Source organism: Hylaeus anthracinus, unplaced genomic scaffold (assembly GCF_026225885.1).
Source record: "Hylaeus anthracinus isolate JK02 unplaced genomic scaffold, UHH_iyHylAnth1.0_haploid 11989, whole genome shotgun sequence".
NCBI lineage: Eukaryota > Metazoa > Arthropoda > Insecta > Hymenoptera > Colletidae > Hylaeus > Hylaeus anthracinus.
Genome location: NW_026534337.1, coordinates 8,877,521 through 8,899,319, shown reverse-complemented (window position 1 = coordinate 8,899,319; position 21,799 = coordinate 8,877,521). Strand labels below are relative to the sequence as shown.

General features: G+C 38.3%; 5 protein-coding genes across 9 annotated transcripts; 2 read left to right on the top strand and 3 right to left on the bottom strand.

Moving 5' to 3' along the window:
• Positions 1-5,414: 5,414 nt before the first annotated feature.
• LOC128888167 (BLOC-1-related complex subunit 6) lies at positions 5,415-7,188 on the bottom strand. 2 transcript variants are annotated; one of them, XM_054144817.1, is made up of 4 exons: positions 6,615-7,188; positions 5,971-6,498; positions 5,724-5,884; positions 5,415-5,661 (listed from the first exon to the last, which is right to left on the bottom strand). In XM_054144817.1, exons 1-4 carry the CDS (start codon positions 6,699-6,701, stop codon positions 5,610-5,612), a joined length of 828 nt encoding a protein of 275 aa, XP_054000792.1. In that variant the 5' UTR covers positions 6,702-7,188; the 3' UTR covers positions 5,415-5,609. The 2 variants fall into 2 exon arrangements, with proteins under 2 accessions (XP_054000792.1, XP_054000793.1); XM_054144818.1 differs by having other exon boundaries at positions 5,416-5,661; positions 6,610-7,186.
• An 88-nt stretch (positions 7,189-7,276) lies between these two features.
• On the top strand, positions 7,277-10,547 carry LOC128888166 (GPI transamidase component PIG-T). Its single transcript, XM_054144816.1, has 8 exons — positions 7,277-7,763; positions 7,860-8,037; positions 8,129-8,360; positions 8,431-8,598; positions 8,659-8,956; positions 9,020-9,172; positions 9,273-9,519; positions 9,598-10,547. Exons 1-8 carry the CDS (start codon positions 7,589-7,591, stop codon positions 9,854-9,856), a joined length of 1,710 nt encoding a protein of 569 aa, XP_054000791.1. The 5' UTR covers positions 7,277-7,588; the 3' UTR covers positions 9,857-10,547.
• An 8-nt stretch (positions 10,548-10,555) lies between these two features.
• On the bottom strand, positions 10,556-14,425 carry LOC128888165 (uncharacterized). Of its 4 annotated transcripts, XM_054144815.1 has the most exons (8): positions 13,662-14,182; positions 12,956-13,252; positions 12,659-12,799; positions 12,376-12,573; positions 12,120-12,296; positions 11,380-11,887; positions 10,997-11,265; positions 10,710-10,883 (listed from the first exon to the last, which is right to left on the bottom strand). In XM_054144815.1, the coding sequence occupies exons 2-8, from the start codon at positions 13,160-13,162 to the stop codon at positions 10,851-10,853; spliced, it is 1,533 nt and encodes a 510-aa protein (XP_054000790.1). In that variant the 5' UTR covers positions 13,163-13,252; positions 13,662-14,182; the 3' UTR covers positions 10,710-10,850. The 4 variants fall into 4 exon arrangements, with proteins under 4 accessions (XP_054000788.1, XP_054000787.1, XP_054000789.1 ...); XM_054144813.1 differs by lacking the exon at positions 13,662-14,182 and adding an exon at positions 14,202-14,425 and having other exon boundaries at positions 10,556-11,265; XM_054144812.1 differs by having other exon boundaries at positions 10,556-11,265; positions 13,662-14,179.
• A 1,161-nt stretch (positions 14,426-15,586) lies between these two features.
• Positions 15,587-19,079, top strand: LOC128888164 (nucleolar GTP-binding protein 1). Its single transcript, XM_054144811.1, has 4 exons — positions 15,587-15,797; positions 15,870-16,382; positions 16,462-17,523; positions 17,612-19,079. The coding sequence occupies exons 1-4, from the start codon at positions 15,750-15,752 to the stop codon at positions 17,909-17,911; spliced, it is 1,923 nt and encodes a 640-aa protein (XP_054000786.1). The 5' UTR covers positions 15,587-15,749; the 3' UTR covers positions 17,912-19,079.
• Positions 18,411-21,799, bottom strand: LOC128888169 (bone morphogenetic protein 6). The gene has a single exon (XM_054144819.1). The coding sequence runs from the start codon at positions 21,350-21,352 to the stop codon at positions 20,564-20,566; it is 789 nt and encodes a 262-aa protein (XP_054000794.1). The 5' UTR covers positions 21,353-21,799; the 3' UTR covers positions 18,411-20,563.

Genomic DNA, 21,799 nt, shown 5'->3' with positions numbered 1-21,799 from the left:
CTCGGCGTAGAATCGAAAAAAAAAAAGAAAAAATTTCGCATCGACAGGGAACGAGCGTTCGAGGAGCTTCGATACGGAAGGTGGAGGGTTGGTTCCGTGAAAATCATCGAAAGCGAATTCGCCCCCCTCTCCTTGGTGGGAAAGCCCGGGGTCGTTGTACAAAGAATTCGTCCCGCGCGACGTCGAGTATATAGATGCCTCTTTCAAGGAGAACGCTGATATAACGAGACCCATGGATTACTTTTCTCTTTGAAGGAACGAAACGCGTTACTTGGTATGTATATACGTAATGCGGTGCTTACGCAAATATCGATGTCTCCGCGCCCCCGCGGTTTCTTTTATCTCCGTTACACGACGAAGGGCCAACAACGTTTGAAAGACGACACCTCCGACTCATTACCAAAGAAGCACGAACGGATGCTCATAGATACGTACGCGAGGCAGGGTTAAAGGCAGGACAAAAGGAGAGAGGGACACGTTTCCTGAGATTTTCACCGCAAGCAGCTCATGGTGAAACGAAAGAAAGAACATTCTCCGTGTGACGGTGACTCCTTTAATTAGGCGGTCTGTGATCAGCCGAGGATTTTCTTTTTTTACCCCTCGTCCATTTTTTTTCCGTTCTTTCTCGTTTCTCCAACCCTCTCACGCACGAATACACGTAGCGACTCGGGTCACGGCGTCGCCTGGTCAACACCGTAAAAGATTCGGTTTTCCGTCTGCGTTTCATTTCACTTTCCGTCATTTTGCGCGGCTCGGTAACTTCTCGGTTCCGGGCGCCCAGGATCGATCCTACGTCGCATTCTTCTTCGCGGTGAAGAGTCGCAACGTCTGCACTCCCGCGGGATCGCTCGTGTTACACGAGAAAATACAGGGTGTTTCCTTTAAATCGTAGCTCTAACACAGTGCACTCAGAAATTTAGTAATGAAGGTACTGGAGGTCAAAATTAACAGAGGATTCTTAGAGTAAAAGTATCAATGCATGTATATCCTAAACATTAGAAATGTTAAGCCTAGAACTAATATCCTGTCTAAGAATATCCTGTCTAAGATGTCTACATGTAAACTAGTACGAAGTGTAATAGAATCACTCTTATCTTCCCTGTCAAACATTTCAGGAAGACTCTTGTATAAAGTCTTAGACAGTAAAACTCTTAGACAGTAAACAGCGTCTCCTTTACACCCCTATCCCAAAACAAACTACTTAAATCTAATTACACCTGATTATACTACTGATGTAATTTTTAATTTCCAAAAGATTGAAACACGACACTCTGTAGGTTCGTCGAAGTCTTTCAAACGAACGTCGTTGCTCATCGTCGGAATATCCTTAAGGTTTGGTTTAAAAGCAGCCTTTGGTCGCACCTCCCCTAAGGGGTTACCAACCGCGCTCTTTTAACCCCTTGACGCATGGAAAAATTTGTAATGAATACAAATTGTTAAACATGGGGTAGCTGTCCGTGTAATCAGACCTGCCCCGGAGATTTGACAAAGTTTTTCCTTAATATTAACGTTTAAACGACCGGGCGATTTTTTTCTATACAAAGTACGCGACGAGGTCTCATAATGGATCGCGGCGAAAAAAGGGAGTAGACCGTAAGTGAAAAGTGATTACTAAGCTTAGCGGCGAAGTTGGCAACAACTCGTACAGTTTCTTAGCTTTAATCCCATTCTCGCCTAAGTGAGTTACAAAAACCATGTTAACAAAGTTCTTCCTGATATCCAGGAAAAAAAAAGCGCATCGCACGATATCCGTGAACTTCGTGGGATAATATAATATCGTTAATTTTACGTGTCACCAATGTTTCTAGGCATTTGTTGAGCAAACGGCAGTAGTCCCGCAGTTTAAAACGCGTTATCATAAGAGATTTGAGTTACTTCTATAATTTCTTAGCTTTAATTTCATTTTCATTTAAGCGAGTTAGAAGAAAAACCACACGGTCTACTTGATGTTTTTAAAAGTACTTGCAATGACAGTAATTAAAATAATTGTATCGATACTAATAGGAGAAGGTTTTTAACAAGGCAGAGAGGTACGAAGAGCCATCCAAAGGCGGGAAAACAGCTTGATCCACGATACGACTCGTCCAATTACATTTCAACTCGAAAGGAGAAAGAAAACCAGATGGTTAAATAGGCATTTGCATGCGACGCGAACGGCCGGACAAACGGGTCGACTACCTTTCGGTTCCATCTTTTATTTTGTCATCGTGTTTTGGTACTTGACCCAGTCGCTCTCATAAACGTTTCCGGAGCTCCTTTCCTCCGAGTTATCGAACCTGACTAGAGCTTTAAATTTAAATCGCTAGGCAAAAAAATGAGGAAAATTATGTCCTTTCTAACTCTCCCAACGTCATCATATACAGATTGTAATTTTTTCCTTATTAATTCTACTGAACATATTAATAGCACGAGATGTTTAATTTATCTATATTTTGTTTACAATAATCTCTTCTCTTTCGCGCCTTCCGTAGATCCCATAATAAGCAGCCCCCTAACGTCCTCTACAATGGATAACACTGCTGCAACGTTTGTTTATCGCTGGATGCTACAAAATGAACACCTACTATCGCTTCGAGTAGTTTGTCTGTTATCTCTCACTTGTATTTACGAGAAAGACCAAGGGAGATAGCAGCTAGGTAAGTACGTATCCATACAGTAGTTATCACGACGCAAAACGTGTCCTACGAGCATTCCCGAAACTTTTTATCAAGGCGTCCCACCGGCAATGCTGTTTTCATATTTATCTGTAAACCATTGGGAACCGTAGAATTCGTCGATTTCTAGTTAATATTTTTGTAGTCAAGAAGTCTCCGTATTAAAGATCTAAAAAAATTCGAAGTTTCGAATAAAATTAACAAAATTCTTATACTTTCGTTCATTCATTACTCATCCCGATATATTAAACTCGTAGGTACCCAAATTAACTCTCGTCGCGCGCCCTTATACGGCGAGAATTAATTACGTCTATCGCGTCGGGGAAATTAACGAAGAAAAGAGTGATTTAAGGGTAGGTAGCAAAACAGCAATGAACCCCGTCCTTTCACCCTCGCCTTCTCTGCCTCGTGCAATTGAATTTGTGTTTCTCCTCTCTCCCTCGTTACGGTGAATAAAGTCGTTAGATATAAATAAATAAGCGAAATAAATAAAGGAAGGGAAAGGAGAAAGGTGGAAAGGGGGACGGTCCGATAGGTACGTATAGGCTAACCGCGACGATTCAGTGGACAACGCAGTGTCTCTGCGACTGCATCGTATTCGTAATTCAAACGTGTCCTGTTTCGATGGAGGTGGAGGTTGGGGGCTGCGCGAACGGGTGTCCCGAGGTAGAAGCGAATCGGTCTCCATCGACGGGAATTCAAAACGTGCAAAAGGGCGAACGCGCTGGCACCAAGGGTATAACGACTGGCACGTTTGCAACGCGCGCCACCCAGGGGCGGATCTACCGTGAATGAAGCTTCACCTTCCTCCACCTGCCAAAAAACAGCCACCGAAACCTCTTCGTTTATTAATTTTTTTCATTTAACCATGCAAATATGGAATTATATGTCATAATCTTTGAACGTGACTAACTGGAATCGAATCAAGACATTTGCCAATTCAAGAACACCCGAAAAACGCACACACATTATACATCGTACACACTTTATGTACGCACAATACGAATGCGCGCACATTAAGGCGTCTGGCCACCGTGAGCGCTCGCCAGATGGGTACTATTCTTAAAGAAAAATTAATTAAAAAATGAATCAAGCAATCGCAAAAATCCATTGGTATGCTTCAGATAATGTATCTAAAAGTGATGTGTATAAATTTCAGAGCAATCGGACCGCACGTTTACTTTCTTTTGGGATTATCTCGAAACTACATTTTTCGAAATGGTACAACGGTAAATCTCGTAAACTATCTCTCTGAAATTTGTACACACTACTTGTAGATACATTATCTGAAGAGATGAGAATCTGACGATTTTTCTCGTGAAATTTCGGTGAAAAATAAAAAAAAAAATTTCTTCAGCTCACCATAATTTTCTTAATGATAAAAAAAAAAAATCCAATTGCTACTCTCTTGCGACAAACTCCAGAAACAATGTAATATTTTTTATTTTTATTTTTCACATGCAACCTAAAGAATATAATGATGGGACAGCCCACGCGCGTTTCGTGCCGAAGGCCTTCGCCAAAATTTTCGAACCGCCGAAAATTTTTTTTTTCTGTTATCTCAAAAAATGTTTCACGTGTGAGTTAAACCGTTCTTTAGTATGTGTCAAAACATGAAAATATTTTTTTTTATACTTTCGCATTTATGAATTTTTTAAGAATAGTACCCATCCGGCGAGCGCTCACGGTGACCAGACCCCTTAAGCATGCCTTAAAATACATGTTAATTATAATAATTAGACTGCGGATCTTTATGCATTTATAGGAAATTTGAATGTGCAATAACCTACAAAATGCACACAATATGTAAGAATATAAAAAAGATTGAAAGTAAAGTTCATGTTATAATATTTGCAGAATAAAATAAATTCTTATATAGGTTCAATTTTTATAGGCACGTTTGCGAAGATTTTATTTTGTATAAAGATCCGCAGTCTAATAATAATATTTACACTTCTGAAAAGGAAAGGGGGGACTCTTGAAAGTAATTAGCTTGAGGCCCCGACAGGTCCAGGTCCGCTCCTGTCACCACCCACCTTCCGTGTCCTCAATGGGCGTCGGGGACAGGAAAATAAATTAACGAGGTGTTTGTTCGCTATCGCCACCCCTTTTTCCCCGGTGCCAGGATTAAAATCATCCTGTCTTTAATAATTACGCCGACCGAATGCGCTAAATGAGGCGCGCGTCGCGACGCCTGTCGCTTTTTGATAACGTTATTTACAGCTCTGGTTTACAATGGGCCACCGAACCGCGCAAATACGCGCAAATTACTCCCTGACATTGTGCGCCCGTTTCAGTACGGATGAAAACATAATGCGCGTGTTTTCCACGCGAACTTTGTGTTCGCGGTGAAAGCGAAGAGCCGCTCATTGTGGCTACGGGCTTATGAAAGATGCGTATAGGCGTCTACGCATACAAATAAAAGAGAGCAGAATGAAGCGACTCTCTGGACTTTGGTTCCTCGTGTCTGGCTCGACTTATTTGTTCAAGCACTGCCGGAAACGTATTAACGCGAAATCTTGTTTTCAACCGCGTTACGAGTTTGTCCGGTCGCTTTGTTCCCGCCTTTCCCTCGGGGCGATCAAATTTTCTTTTAAATTTCTGCTTGCACGGTCCCCCCATGCAACCTATACAACCGAAACGGTTCTATGTATCCAGGCTTGCATAAACCGATTTTAAATACGTTAACTAAGAGGATGAAGTGGGTTTGAATAAAATCACGTGATCTGTTACTGGGCCTTTTAAGTGGGAGAGATTAAATAAAATCATTTTTTTTTTATATATTACTCACTTTTAATTGCTCCAAGTTACATTCCTAAGACAATCACAACTCTGTAACAATCGTTTGTACATTAAATATGTGATCGTAAACATTCTTCGTAAACAATAAAAAAAAATATATATTAATTATACGAATGTGCAATAGTGAAAAGTTTCAGCTTCTCTAAATACAATTCACAGATTCATGGCGCTCTCGAACAAGTCTAGCATCCTCTTCATTTCCTTACTGAAAAGAGAGATGGCAACTATTATAAATGATCAAAGAATGACAGTTTATTTTATGCTCACATTTGTTCAGCCAACTTATAAATAGGTCCCATAGATTTGGATAGCTCCTCGCATTTTGCCATCAATTGATACATTGATTTAATATTATGGTCTACTGCATCACATGTTTTACAAACTGCATCTCTGTATGTCTCCAAACAGCCAACAGTCAGTGCAGATGCCTAAACATGCATTAGTATACATTCTTTCATATACAAATGATTTTATTAAGCACGTAAATTAAAACAGCAAGTACAAAGGGAATTACACTATGTAAAATAGCAGCCAAATTTTCTGTCAAAGCGTCTACAGAGGTGGCCACCTTCCTAGCTTCCATTTCCAATTCGTTCAATACATTATGATCGAGTAGAGGTAACTGAGGGGTTAGAGCTTGTCTGTACAAGCAAGGAGTAGAACTTCGAGAGCCTGGAAAAGACGGAGTCTCTCCTTTCTTGGTCACAGGACTGGAGAGTTTGATCTTATTTTCCAAATCTTCTGCCACAAACAGAACCATATCTCCATCTTGCATCACTGTTCCCTCGAGCTGCAAGTATCCCATGGCTTTGTGATAACTCGGAGGATCTAAATCTTCATCCTCGACTAGACTATCTCTCCTGTTCTTCAAATTCAATTGATCAGGTCTGCCACCGACCGTACTCATCTTTTCTAGGCTATCTTCCAAAAACTTTGTCCCGTCGAGATCTGGAGACTCTATAAGCGATCTCAATTCCGAAATAGGCGGCGACGATTGCGAATCGAACGATATTTCGGAATAAGACGCTGTCATCTCATGCAGCTAAAATCAAAGACATAGTTAATGTTCGCAGCACGACTGTCAGCGATCCATACAAAACAAACTTTTCAAAATATAAACAAAGCTGTCTAAAAACAACCTATTAACTCTAACCTTACTCTATCTTCGTCGTAGTCGATGGCAGCATTCTTCTCGCTACGTGTCGTTCCAGGCTTCGAATATGTTTCGCACTCTTCAGGTTCCATATTTTATTTTTAATGCCTTTTTGTTTTCTGAAGATTTAATTACAAGAAGCCCTTTTCGGCTTACAAATTAATTCCCGAGTTGAAGTCTACTTGACGCATACCAAGTTGGTATTACCAACCTGACGAACAACTATCGATCTTTTGAAGGCTATGTTATCAAGTGTTATCCATTGATAAACAAATAAATACTTTGATATGCCATGTAAATTTCGTCCAACTGTCAATAATATACGAATAGCTATCTATTATTGCTCAGAAGCATTAGATTTGCAACAGAATACGATAAAATTGAGTGCATCTAGAAAGGCCATCTTTGAGTAAGCCGCTCTGTGAATGAGTGAGCTTAAAAATTGTTCTATGTTATGTTATTTTATTAGAGTGTTTAGTTGATATCTCAACTATATCACTGTAAAAATTGTTCTGAAATACATACGTGGATAATAGTTTAATTATGAAGACTGTATAAGGAGATCCAACTCCAGACGAAAGTTACTAGAAAACTGTGATCAAAATCCCGAGCTTTCGTTCACAGTATGGACTCCACATGCTCCACACGCGGCGCCAAGTTGGATCTCCTTATACAGTCTTCATGATTACCATCTAACGAAAAATCTTCTGTAAAATCTCTAGATTCCGTTTCCATTTTTTTATCCTACTGTGTGTTTACATTCCTCTAGTCGATGTTTGCCGATATCAGCAATGAATTAGAAATAATTAAAGAATGTAACATAACATGGATACAAATGTCTGATTGTTTCTAATTCTTCAGTTTAATTGCTGAAGTTCTTTCCCATGTAAAACATAAAATGGTAAACATTGATTTGACGGATAAAACGGTATTGATAACATACCACATTGGTTAAAGGTACTCGTGCTCCGTTTAAAATATGTATTCGTACGCTTTAGTATTATTTTTAATACTTGTCGGTATTATAAGACCCATATATTCGCACAATGATTATTTCGATGAGGAGTTGATGTTGAAACCACTGCCAAGTAGTCATGTTTATGCGTATTTTCAATTTACCACGGTATGGGAGACGTCGAAGGAAGCTAAAACGTGTAAGTTACAAGACGTAAATTCACATATTCATCATAAGACATATTTTTTGTTGATTATGATGTAGCCTTTCATGCGAATATATATCGATATTTTAGTACAACATTCCCATTTATTTCCAAGAGGACTTGGTGAAATTATAAGTCGTCATGGTGTAGACGAATTACATCTCACTTTAACCAAAGGATTGTGGAGCTATGAAAAATGGGGATATCCTTATCATGATGCTGGTCCTGGTGCAGAGATAACTACATGGTTTCACAAAGATGTCACTGAGTGAGATATTTTGTTTTTCATATTTTTTAAATAAACCTAACAGATCCACCAATAATTATCTTTACTACTAAATAATATTACATTTTTATAGTGTTGACGATGAATGGAAAAGTCTAACAAATGCTCTAGCTGGACTATTTTGTGCCTCCTTGAATTTTGTTAATCCTTCCAATAGTATGTCTCCAGAATTTACATTCCGCCCCACAGGTGCTGTAGAGCATAGCATGAATTCTAGTCATTTACGGTATTCATCATTACCAAGAGAAATAGTTTGCACAGAAAATCTAACACCATTCAAAAAATTACTACCATGTAACTCAAAGGTACATATGTTAATTGCATCTGCATTTCTATTTTGACTATAATATATTAATGTTATAATATTCCTAATAGAAAGGTTTGGCAACATTGTTGAATTCCGCATATATTCATAACACAAATTATCATTCCATCGGTATACATTTCCGAGTGATATGTTCAAACGCGATGTGTACGAAGACATCGTTGGAATTGAAACAGACTGTCTCATTGATATATGATACTATGGTTGACGTGTCACAGGTAAATTTTTTATAATTTTATGTTTGAAAAATCCTTATAATAAATCTATTTTTTTTATAGGATTGGTCGATTCGGAAATTCTTCGGAATGGGAATTAAGGGAGCATGTCCTCTCGCTACGCTAAGCAATGTATATATCGATGTATCTAATAACAATACAAATCAAATTTATCGATTATTGCCGCCTCCGAGTGCCAAAATAACTAGTTTTCGCGGAGGGCAACAAAATGAAATTGCAGTTTACGATATCAGGTCGCATTCTACGAAGGGAATGTTCAATATCGGGGTTGCGCATAATACTGGCTTTAAGGCCAGCTTGAATTATCCTTCGGTTTTGTTTGCCAATAGATACATTATAGGTGTGTATTCAATTGTAAATTGTAAAAAACGTATGGAAATACTAAGCAAATTTTATTATGCAGGATATGGTCAAGAGAGGGGTAGTTTAGTAACGAAACTTTATAATAATTACTGGCAACCGCTCGACATTGTTTTATTAGAAAATATTCCATGGTATTTACCAGTATATCTACATTCTGTCACAATAACCTGTGGAGACAAGCAGATCGTTCCATGTAAGTGAGTTTGTTTTCAAATATAAAGATTATCTTGGATAATCTGTTGTTTCCTTTGCTTTGGCAATTAATGTTTACGTGTTGATATCGCGTGTTATAGTGGCGCAGCGTTATCTACCTGGCAAAGAAAGAAAAAGTCCATACTATCTAGAAATGGTTTTGCGTTTACCACCGCAATCGGTTACCAAATTTTCTATAGAAATGGACTACTCGTTTCTCAAGTGGCAGGAATATCCACCGGATGCTAATCATGGATTTTACATGGGCTCAGCCATAATTACCGCGTTACTCCCCATCGCGAGAAACTATACCTCGCTACCACTCGATGGAAGTACTGTAACTTCAAGGTAAAAGTTGGATAATCAACGATGGTACGCATGTAACTTCATTGTATTTTGTTATTAACAATGTAATTAAATTTTCAGTTTTAACGCTTCAAGAGATGGATATTTGGTACAGCTAAGAACAGAATCATTACTAATCAGCCTTCCTACGCCTGATTTCAGTATGCCATACAACGTAATTTGTTTAGCGTGTACAGCAGTCGCTCTAGCATTTGGCCCGCTTCATAATATTTCAACGAAACGATTGGTATTAAAACGAATCGAGATGGATTGGAAAGAGAAATTGTTTTCTTTTTTAATGGAAAAGATTGTTAAACCAAAGAAGAAAAAGCAAGAATAAAAATATGTGATTTATTAACGTGTTCTTAAATTAAATGGAATATTTGAAACTGTTATAGCGAAATGAAAACTAGCAGTTAAGGTTATAAAGTCTGTGTATCACGCAACGCCGAACAAAATTTGATCAAAGTAACAATTACAATGAAAATGAATACTCATTAATCGCTCGCAACGACTGACAATTGACAATTAATATCATCATTTGTTTTTCTTGCGACTATTGTTAATTAAATTAATGGTTAAACAATCGTCGCAAACGATTCATTTGAATACTTAATAATAATAATCACAATTAAAATTTTTAATCGCATGCCATAACAGAATAATGCCCAACTGTGATATGATGTTAGTGTAACGAGATGCGGGATGAGATCAAACTTCTTTCGATTGTATAAAAATGAACGATTCTCAATTTGATTTTATTATTCTCTACTATTCTGTCTATTTTGTTTGTTTGTAATATGTTACATAAAGTATAAAAAATGCTCGCAATTCTTTATTTGATGGCATTAGATCTATAACTTGATAATACCGGGATTAAGTTGATCCGTTATTTTATAAATGTTAGTCAGGAAATTTTTCGTGAAAAACTTTACAATGCACCGCAAATTATAGAATCATGTATATTTATAATCTTTTTAATGTTTAATAATCGTGTAAAATAGAAACAATAAATATTGTAACAAATGTAACGCGTGTCACGATGAATATTACGCACAAAATCATCAAGATTTTATGGTGCTGGTCTAATTATCGGGGACAGACTCGTATTCAACATTGTACTACGGTACTTGCTTGTACAATTTTCACTACCGTTGTTCAAAATCTTATCCGCTAGCCATTCAGTAGTTTCATTCGTTGGACAAATGTGAGGTTGTAGATGAAACGTCGTCGTAGAAAACTTCTGTAACAAAGACTTCGTCACGTCGCCGGGGATGTAATTCATCGGATCCCTATTTTCGTCCGAAGGTGCAGGAATCGCTGGACTCTCGTCTTCATCCGAGGAGCAGAGGTCGATCACTGTAACCCTATTTGACGGGTTAGGGTACAAAGTTGTTTCCTTTATAGGTTGTGCAACAGCTGTATTGTTTTCGTCGCACGATTTTGTAACTCCGAAAACAGTTAAATGTCCAACACTTGCCTCGTTGCTAACAATCCTTTCATCTTTCTCCATCGCGTTCGAATCACTTTCGTCACTCGGTGCTTTACGTTTAGAGGAACCGTTTCGTCTCACTTTCTCTTTGTCTTCCGTCATCGATTCCTTATCGTCGACTGAAACTTTTCGTACGAGACATTGACATTTCGGTGGATCTCGCTTGAGATCTTTTATCTGTTCTTCAGTCAGGTTCGTCAAAAGAACGTAAACAGGACGACACGCAACATATAACAATTGCGAATGTATGCTTAACACTAAAAGAAAGAAACAACTTTTGTAAGGGTGCTACCAATTTACAAGTTTCTGTCTCATCATGTGTCTTGGAAACGTTACCACAGAAGCAAAACGTTTAAGAATTGAGTACTCACTCGGTTTTCTCTTAACAGAGTTGACAAATTTGTATTGGTGCACATAATCATCTACGAGTTTTTCTCGATTCGGTTTGTATGTAACGATCCATCTATCGTGACCAAATTCTGACCCCAACCATTTGGGTTTACATGAATTGTTCAAAACGGGAGCGATAAGATGTCTCTCTATCCTCTCTAGCCTTTCTAACTGAGTTTCTTCGGTCATCGCTTTTGACTTCTTAGCTAACAACACGCCGGCAGGAGACGAGAAAGGAATAGTTGAGCATCTTGTAAAATTAATAGAACCTCGAACACGGCGAGAGGCACGTCCCTCGCCGAAGTTGTTGTTAGTTGTAACGCTTTTATTAGTCACGATTGATTTCGGTTCAGTGTTCATGGAACACAATCGAAAGTAATCCAAGAATTGGTTTTGACTTAATTCAGGCTCTGGAATTGATACGTCTGGCGTTGTGGACCGTGAATTGCCTCCGCTGTGTTCCCGTTCGCGGCACGTGCGTTCATGCTCCTATATAATTACATAATGTTATCATTACCTTCATTTAATATAGTATTTTCCAAAGGGCGGGAGACGTCTTACAGTCCAAAAGTGGTTTCGTTAAGCAATCAAATTAATAAAAACTTTATATTGAATTAACTAAATCGAACATAACAACAATTCTTTGCCTATGAAGTTGAAGTGTAGAAATTCTTTTTCTAAGGGAACATCCTTGAAAAAAATTTTATAATCACTGCTGTACCTTCATCTTTTGTAGGCCTACAAATTCAGCATCACAATTGTCGCACAAGTATATGTCTTCCATTGGTGGTTCAACCATAGCAATGGGATGCTGTTTCAATTTAGTTGAGAAACAAGAAGAAACTCCACTGCATGAAAGCAACTTTTTTCGTGGACTTTCATATCGTTTGTCATAATTCTATGGATACAAAAAGAATTGTTTCAAATTTATAGTGCGATTGTATAGAACAAAATACGATTTGAGTATAACAGCTGACCATATTTTCGTTACGAAACGTTACTAATAGTTTTCCAGTAGTTTTGTGATACAAACTCGTGGTCGAGTCCCAATTATTAACATAGTCTAAGTCTTCTTGCGAATATCGCGCAAGGTAAGAGCAAAAACGCAATAGATATTCGCTTCTGTGGTATGTGTAACATCTAAATACCAATTTCTTTAAATTAGACATCCAGCTCTAAAATACACAAGATATTTCATATGTAAATGTGTTATTATTGGTCTTTTGTACAGCTATATTATGACACTGTCTACCAACTTACTTCATTGATTTTTTTAGGTCTTATGAGGGGATTTGAAAACTTCACTTCTTTTGGCCACCACCGTGGTTCAGTGATGGCATCACTAGTGTCATGACCTAGTGAACACTGAACCATGAATGTTATAAAGCGTTCCAATTGTACCTGAAGTTAAACAATATTATGGTATGTATGCTACTATAATTCCAACATTATCCAATATACATATACAATAAGTTCATGTATTTACATATTAATTTACATGCATTAGTATATGCAAAATATTAATATATAAAATACTATAAAAAATGTTGCCCATACTAATGTGATTTTTTCCAATGATGTTGGGTGTCCATTGGCAAATAAAAGGGGAAGATTGGATACCACAGAACCTTCTTCTAAAGGATTATCATTTTTCAATTCTATAGTATCCCCAGTAGCCATCACAGTTTGACTTGTGTCGCTGAGCATCTGCCCCTGAGGTAAATCTACCCCGTATACTTGATCTTGCAACGTTGAGAATCTCATATTTTTAAGTTTGCCCACATTATTCGTATGCAATATCAGGTTAGGGATACACGGTTCCTTGCAGTACTATCTGTTGGTTCTGTGCTTATTCTATGTGAAAAAATCTCATGTAAATAATACAGATTATATTTATAGCATAACATTAAACATTAATAAAAGACAAGATAAGAAACTCGAGAATGAAATAGATGGTGTTCTGAATTATACTTCTATTTATTTGGCAAGCAAAATGTTACAAATTAATAGTAATAAATTTTTACTTGAGAACGCCGAATGTACAATGGACAGAACTGTCATTATTCTTATATTGTATAATCTTAAATGTGTACTATGTTATATTTAACATAATCAATGAAAACAAATATAAATATTGAGGATAAAAAAGCCATCACCAATTTGATCCATAAGTTTATATTTTATTAAATGAATATATAGATATTTGTGTGTGAACGAAAAAAGGGCTGATTTTACGAAAATGCGTGCACGCAGTTTAATATACCTGTTAAGTAGTTTTCGAGACAATCGAACGACCTTCCCTGCTTTCTATTTTCAGATTGACGCAGCAGTCGTTCAAAGACTTTCTTTTTCATTAATGTAAATAAAACGTACACCATAACTTCTATGACTGCCAATTTACCAGGGTATTTCAGAATGAAAGAATTATTACAAAAGAGAGAATGCTCGTAGTATTCGCGATGCTTGTTAACAGAAAACGATTTAAATGTATAAAGACGTACGTATGTGCAACTTACAAACATGTATATTATAAGTTAATTCACTGTGCGATAGGATAGATACGATGAAAATGTCAAAACGTGAGAATCTCGATTCAAAATCTAGCTCTTGTTACGTTGGGTTGAAGTTCAAAAGCGGAAAGATACGCGTAATACGAATCGAACGTATGTATGTGTACATGTACTGACAGTTCCTTCCTTGAACAGAATGTCTAGCAACGATCAAGCACGGTTATATTTCAAGATGGCGGGACGAATCGGTTCAACTCCCGCTAGCTTGCGACCGTTTGCAAACTATTGAGTACCTGCGATGCAGCAACATCCTCCATTATAATTTGTAGCCGCCGTCTCGTCGGTTCACGTCGGTTTGCGTCGATCTCAGCGCTTTGGCGCGCAACATTTTTCTTAAATTACACAACAAAAAAAACCACTCTTGGAACAACTACTGAGTTCGAAGGGTTTCAAAGCAATAGAAATTCCCCGTTCTTTGACCACACTTCTTTACCAGTTCCGGCCAATTCCAAGTACTTACTCGCTGTTACGCATGCGTATTCTTCGCGCCAAATATTTTTCTTCTATCTTTACCTCAAACTTTCTTCTTTATCGAAGAAGATAAAAGAAAGCAAAATAAGTAACCAATAAACATGCATGATTACACTGTTTGTCGAGTAAATATATTAATCTACAATGGTCGTTCGAAAGCTCATTTTGATCAATGATTTAGAATAGATTAAAATATTAGAGACATTATTATAATCATAGACAAATGACAATGCAGTATTACATTGCGTTAATCGAGTTTGGAGGGCCTTAAATTAGAGGGTTGGAAATAGAGGGCCTCAAAAGAGCGCCAAAGTCATTCTCAGCTCTGATTGGTTCGTATATAGATTGTACTAAAATCCTAACTCATGTCAATCTGTCTAAACTCATTTTATTTCGTATTTGTTTGATTAAACTATAAGAAAGTTTATCGAAGTCTAGTTTAAGTTCATGAATTAATTGGTACAAAGTTCAAAGTAATTGAATTGCATTATTTTTGTTGTCTTTAGTGTTGAAATAAGAAAATTTTAGGTTCTCTAGCCCTCTACTGGCTTGAATCAATGGACAATGTCCGTGCTTGAACCTCATTAGCAAACCTAAAAAGAGGCGCGATTTCTTCGCGCCATTATTAATGGAGGGCGGATGGTGATGACGGCCATGATAACTCATGATAACCTAAAATATGTTTCCATAGAAAGCTCATCTTATCTCACTCACATATTTCCTGTATACACTGCATACTTCCGAGAAAAAATTTCGTAAACAAAAGATTTGCAATGGAAGCCTAGAATTTCATTGGTTCTCCATGTTTTCACCTAGAAATGAGTCGGTTGTGATATTATGCAAAATGGATCAATACATTTAAATACACTTTTATATGTACTACTCATTTAATATCCTTACATACATCCTCTTATCGATTCTTGCATTGTATACCTATAATTATTATCCATAAATATCAACTACTTCCATATATTCTATAAAATTCATTAACATCAAACCCTAGGGAAATCATGAAAATTGTGCTTGTCATTTTCATGAATAATAATTCCTCATTCTGCCGTTGCGGCGTTGACATCGTTGTAATTATTTCGTAACTACTGTACGCATCTCGATATAAAGTTTCTTCGTCTAATTTTGTTACCTGTCGTTGGTCGTTGGTCGTATGTGGTCGTATGTCTAAGGATGTAACATGTGCTTTCGTGTTTCGTATGGTTAAAAAATTTGTTTGGAATTATATTTAAATACTCTTTTCGCACGCCTTATCAGCGTGACATTTCCAAAAGGTGTCGATTTAAAAAGAATATATAACAATGGGTCTATACAATTTCAAGAAAATAGCGGTCGTCCCTACTGCAAAGGTTAGTTGATCTTTCGGTTTTTTGTTTATAAGAGATATATTTGTAAATTGACATACTGCGTTCTTTGTTTAGGACTTTATCGATATAATCTTATCGAAAACCCAACGTAAAACTCCAACAGTTATTCACAAAAATTATAAAATCACAAGGATACGCGCTTTCTACGTACGCAAAGTAAAATTCACGCAGCAAAACTTCCACGATCGATTGTCTCAAATAATACAAGATTTTCCTAAGCTGGATGATGTTCATCCATTTTATGCAGATTTAATGAATGTCTTGTATGATAAAGATCATTACAAGCTGGCTCTTGGTCAGATAAATATAGCACGACATTTAATTGATACTGTAGCAAAAGATTATGTACGTTTGCTGAAATATGGAGATTCTCTATATCGGTGTAAGCAACTGAAGAAGGCTGCTTTGGGTCGTATGGCCACTATTATGAAAAGGCAGGCTGCTAATCTAGCATATTTGGAGCAAGTTAGACAGCATTTGGCTCGTTTGCCTAGCATAGATCCTTACACACGTACAATTATAATATGTGGTTTTCCAAATGTTGGTAAAAGCAGTTTTATAAATAAGGTGATTGGAACATTATCTTTATTGACTATGAATATGAAGTTTTAAGTGGAGCATATATAACATTTTTCTTTTATTATAGATTACTCGTGCTGATGTTGAAGTTCAACCATATGCATTTACAACAAAGTCATTATATGTTGGTCACATGGATTATAAATACTTGAGATGGCAAGTAGTTGACACACCTGGAATTTTGGATCATCCATTGGAAGAGAGGAATGTTATAGAAATGCAGGCTATAACAGCACTTGCCCATTTGCGTGCAGCTGTACTTTATTTTTGTGATATATCTGAGCAATGTGGCCATACCTTGGAAGATCAAGTGAAATTATTTGAATCCATCAAACCGCTGTTTGTTAACAAACCTTTAACAGTAGTGGCAAACAAAGTAGATGTGTTACGTTTAGACGAACTTCCGTCTGAGAAACGAGAAATTTTAAAATCATTGGAGGCGAAAGACATACCTGTATTGGAAATGAGTACAATTACAGACTTTGGAGTAATGGATGTCAAAATACAGGCGTGCGAACGTCTATTGGCTTTCCGTGTTGATCAGAAAATACGAACGAAGAAGGTAGAAGGATTACTTAATCGTTTACATGTCGCGCAACCAATACCCAGAGACGAGAAAATTCGCGCTCCTTGTATCCCAGAGAGTGTTTTGAAGAAGAAACTAGCAGCTGAAGAACAGGCGAAGAAAAAACGAAAATTGGAGCGGGAAATTGAAGAAGAAATGGGAGATGATTACGTGCTTGATTTGAAGAAGAATTATGATATAGAGGGAGATCAGAAATATGATATCATTCCAGAAATATGGGAAGGACATAATATCGCCGATTATATCGATCCAGATATATTTGAGAAATTGAATCAACTCGAAAGGGAAGAAATGCTTCGAGAGGAAGCTGGCATGTACGATTACAAAGTGCCCGAATTGACCACCACGATGCAGGAGATCGTGCAATTAGCTAAACAAATTCGCGAAAAGAAAGCAATCATGAAGGATGAAGCGCGAATTCAAAAAGCTTCTACGAAACCTGTGATACCTCGTACAGCCACGGCCAAGACACGAGATAGGTCAGTGTCGAAACTCAAGGAACAAATGGAAGATCTCGGCATCGACATGGAGGAGACCGAAGATGTAAGTATATTAATAATTCGTCAAAATATTCCCGAAAAATGTGAATGAAATTCCAAATAAAATTTGTACTTTGCATTCTTTGTTACAGGCGCACTTTACCAAAACGAGAGGGCGTTCGAGGTCGTTGTCGCAACCAGCCAGGAAACGTATGCGCCTGGACACTGTGTCTCAATCGAGAGCTCGAAGTAGTTCAAGACCAGCCCGCGACGACATGGGTGTTAAAGATGTCGCGATGAAAACCAAATTGAAGAACATAGCGCACAAGGCTCTGAAGAAGAAGATCGCAAGGAAGGGCATGAAAGGAGAAGGTGACCGATTCATCGGTACAAAAATGCCGAAACACTTGTTCTCAGGAAAGAGAGGCGTTGGTAAAACGGATAGAAGATAATGTTATTTATACGTTGTTATACTGTCAAAGATTTCCATCGAGTTCCCATCAAGATTCGTTTCTCGCTTGTCACGCGAATAAATTGAAGTTTGCTACAAATCGTTTTTACCTCGCTATTAAAAACGCGATTAGGCCATAGTTAAAGTCGTGAATGGTATCGCGACAGTGTGAATGAATTGTCTCAGATTGCATAACTCGGTCGTCGCGATGACCTTCGCCCTCGTACGGGGCAACATCGCACGTTCAGCGAAAGTTTATTGCTGTCGTACGGAGATAACCCCTTCGCTATAGCATTCAAGAGTCTGCCTTGTTCGGAAACTCGTATTCCTTACCATGTAGTAACCGATATCGGTGCTCGTTCTGTTGCGTTGTGCAATGTCCGCCATCTGGTATCGTTAGTTTTACAAAAACGAGTAATGCTCGACGATCATATTCGAAACGAACGAAGGAATAAACGGGAGGTTATATGTATGAAATCATGTGGTCGAGATATAGTTACGGTTTCTGTTATATAAATAACGATTAAATTTTTATTTTGTCGTTACATCATCGATGGTTGATTAGAAAGTACAAGTAACGTGAGATGTTACGATGCCCATTGTGCGTAGTCGAAATTAGTTTCGCGAACGATAGTTCGATACGTAAACGTATGTTCCTTCTATTTGACAATGAGTTCAGCGAAATTACGATTACGAATTTGTGACTCACCGCACGCGTACATGTAAGGTAGAAGGAAGAAGAGTGTCCCTAAGTATTTTCTTATCGAGTTTAATGGATGCGATAGATGTGTGGTGTATATATAACAGAGACGGGCAAAATTCTTATCTAGATAAAACTGTTGAGTAAGGAATAAATTATAGGCAATTTTTTATTTTTTATTCGTTGAATGAAAATTAGAATTTGAATTATAAGTTTAAATTACGTTTCGCTACGAACGAATAAGTCGCTATACCTTGTTCTTATTCGTTATCTATTTACTCGAACAAAGTTTTGCCCATCTCTGATAGATAAGAGCGTTCGAGAACTTCTCGACGCGTACGAGAGTTCGGAAAGTTTACAATTTCGACCGAGTCCTCCATACAAAGCCATTCGTGTGACAAATCGGTCGATAGGAGTTGTTTTTTCTCGACACATTGCAAAAAGAATAAAAGGAGTACGATCTCGGGTATTCGCTCTATAATTCTATTAGGAACTAACGAAACTTCGGGCAGAAGGAAACTACGAAGCGGCGATTTCGCGTATAGATAGAATCGAATCAGTGGCGTAACTAATACTCCGGTCATTTTAAAGGAAAATCAATCCTTCTAGATCTAGTATAACATTAGAAGAAATTAAAACGTTATTTCTAATTTATAATAAATAATTGGAACTTATTACTCGTGTTCGAACACTCTTAATTACGCCACTGGATTTAATTTATCTTCTGCATTCGGTACTCGACACGCGATACGCGAAGGAATCTCGTACTCTAACCCAAAATGATCGAAATAAATTAAAACAATACAGCGACGCGATGATTGTAGCGTCGTTTTCTTTGCGTGCAATTACATCTTCGTGATTAAGGAAGCTGACTAAGTTTGGAGCCCCAGAAACGTAGTATCTGACATTTTGTTTCTACAGATCTATTTGTTTAAGTATATAGGTCGTCGATGATTCGAATGTTGTCATATTTCTTTCGTCGTTATTTTTAATACGTAAGTCTTGAATTTTTTGGCTCAAAATTAGTCAAACTCCTTAAGAAAATGGAGCACGATCGGGTCGGTAACATTAATCTCGCAACGCGTGCACGAACAAGCATTATCGACTTCTTTTTACGAGAATCTTGTCGCGACTTTGTCGGTAAGTTCATAAGTTCCCCGTTGTCGGCGGAACGATCCCGTTCACGACGATTCGCTTAACCAGGTCGCGTATGTACAAGGGTAATTAAAAAAAAACATTTAACGATACGAAATACGATTATTTACGAGCAATAACGTCAAGCAGATATCTTAGTATCACAGTCAATGCAAGACCCACAACTGGCGGGGTCTTGGGCCTTCGGTGATGCCCTCGAATCGAGTTAAAGGGATACGAGGAAGAGTTCTCCGTCGTTTGTTTCCACCCACGCGATGTCATTTATCAAACGATCAGTTTTTTTATTAAACGAAACGTTTGAAGGAGCACGTGTATAAAATTATACAAAGCATGGAAGGAAATAGGGATGCTCGATTCAACATCGTTTTGGTACCAAATATTTTCAATCGATTCTTTCATTAAATTCAATCGAATATAAGCATCATCACAGTATTTACTGTTTCAGTGCAAGGTTTATCTTCGAAAGCAGGCAATCGATCGAATGAAGAGCTAATAAAAGGAAATTTATTTCATTTCTTCTTTGTGATACTCGGAAGATTTCAAAGCTGGTAACGAGAAAACCGATCTGTCGAATAAATTAATAAGGATCGATCATCCCTAACCGGAAGTTCGCGAGAGGCGCGAACGCTGAATCGCGAGGATCGACGGAGAGGTGGCACCACCGAACGCTATTCGGACGATTCTTTGGTGAGTCCTCGGTGACGGTAGACCGTTTCTTTTCCGTTTTTCTATTCTGTCCCCCCACGTGTAGCTTCCTTCGTTCATTCACTCTAGTCGAAAAGGAAGACGAAAAATCGTTCAGGAACAAGCGCACTCGAGTACTTGGATGTTCTTCCAATAGGAGACCTTCAGCTGCGTGGAATTGTTCTCGTCGTAGTAAACGATCATCAATTGGTCGAGCTTGCTCGGCGCGCAGCAAGGTTTCGGCACCTTCTTTTTGTCTTCCTTCCACAGCAGACTTTGCAGCAGGGCGTGATGATGGGCTGGATTGTATCTGGGCGGACAACGACCCTTGCAGTAGCCCGCGTCGAATGTTCGCGGGTAAACGATGAACTCGAAACCCTTGAGCTCTTTGAACATCACCGTTAGCTCGTGTCTGCAACACTTTTTACTTTCTCCCTTGCACTTGGTCCTGCGACCTTTGTGCAGGGACATCAGTTCCTCGGGAGTGGATCGTTTGACCCTACCGTTGGGCTCGTAGGCGATTCGTTCGGTGAACACGTTGAGAACCGGCGACGTGAATGTGCGTAGCGTCGGTTCGCCATCGTGGAGAAATTCTAGCTCGAGGCCAAGATTCTCAAGACCAGCCTCGAGCCACGAGGAAACGACCACGGTCGAATCAAACTCGAGCCACCTCGAATCCCGCGAGTCCCGCGACTCGATTCTTTTACGAACGATCAACTTTCGCGAACCGAACGTTCTTAGATAGAGTAAAACGTCCACGTTCGCTCGATCGCTATAATGACCGTGCAGCAGCAGACGAAGCGTTGCGTGATCCACCGACGCGTTGTCATCGCCGTCAGGAATTTCCACGGGGAAGAACAATCGATGACGATAACGTCCTCCTCTCTCGTTCGTATCGTACATTCGACTCGATCCATTTCCAGGATGCGCTGCAACAAACAAGGAACGATTCAATCAACGAGACATTACGTAAACAAATACCTCTTACAACCTTGAGTTGCCTCGACTATACCTTTCTCTTTCTGTTTCTAATTCTGTTACACGAGGGAACAAATTTTTGGAATTTTGAGAAAGTGTACAAACAAATTCTCCTTCTCTGGGAATTAGATACACCTCTCTATCGAGGCTATGAGAATCAGGGTAGCCTATCTACAAAATTAGGGTACCGAGTTATAAAGAGAAATTGGATGCCGAAACGCGCTTTTCATTTCATTATTTCTATGCTGTCATTCGTTAATGATTGAGGAAATTAAACATGCGTCACTTTGGTTTTATAAAACATCCTATCAGTTAAGAAAATGTTACTTGGGACGCTCTGGTTCTCAAGGCCTCAATTGTAGTACTAATATC

Bases quoted from the DNA above. Each gene is read 5' to 3' on its own strand.
- LOC128888167 (XM_054144817.1), bottom strand. From the start codon at position 6,701: ATGGAACCTGAAGAGTGCGAAACATATTCGAAGCCTGGAACGACACGT. The intron at 6,499-6,614 runs GTAAGGTTAGAG...CTTTGATTTTAG, and splicing joins TCGACTACGACGAAGATAGA to CTGCATGAGATGACAGCGTC. The intron at 5,885-5,970 runs GTAATTCCCTTT...ATGCATGTTTAG, and splicing joins TGGCTGCTATTTTACATAGT to GCATCTGCACTGACTGTTGG.
- LOC128888166 (XM_054144816.1), top strand. From the start codon at position 7,589: ATGTATTCGTACGCTTTAGTATTATTTTTAATACTTGTCGGTATTATA. The intron at 8,599-8,658 runs GTAAATTTTTTA...TTTTTTTTATAG, and splicing joins CTATGGTTGACGTGTCACAG to GATTGGTCGATTCGGAAATT. The intron at 8,957-9,019 runs GTGTGTATTCAA...TTTATTATGCAG, and splicing joins TGCCAATAGATACATTATAG to GATATGGTCAAGAGAGGGGT.
- LOC128888165 (XM_054144813.1), bottom strand. From the start codon at position 13,162: ATGAGATTCTCAACGTTGCAAGATCAAGTATACGGGGTAGATTTACCT. The intron at 12,574-12,658 runs GTAAGTTGGTAG...TGTGTATTTTAG, and splicing joins GACCTAAAAAAATCAATGAA to AGCTGGATGTCTAATTTAAA. The intron at 11,888-12,119 runs GTACAGCAGTGA...GTAATTATATAG, and splicing joins TAGGCCTACAAAAGATGAAG to GAGCATGAACGCACGTGCCG.
- LOC128888164 (XM_054144811.1), top strand. From the start codon at position 15,750: ATGGGTCTATACAATTTCAAGAAAATAGCGGTCGTCCCTACTGCAAAG. The intron at 15,798-15,869 runs GTTAGTTGATCT...TTCTTTGTTTAG, and splicing joins CGGTCGTCCCTACTGCAAAG to GACTTTATCGATATAATCTT. The intron at 17,524-17,611 runs GTAAGTATATTA...TCTTTGTTACAG, and splicing joins ACATGGAGGAGACCGAAGAT to GCGCACTTTACCAAAACGAG.
- LOC128888169 (XM_054144819.1), bottom strand. From the start codon at position 21,352: ATGTACGATACGAACGAGAGAGGAGGACGTTATCGTCATCGATTGTTC.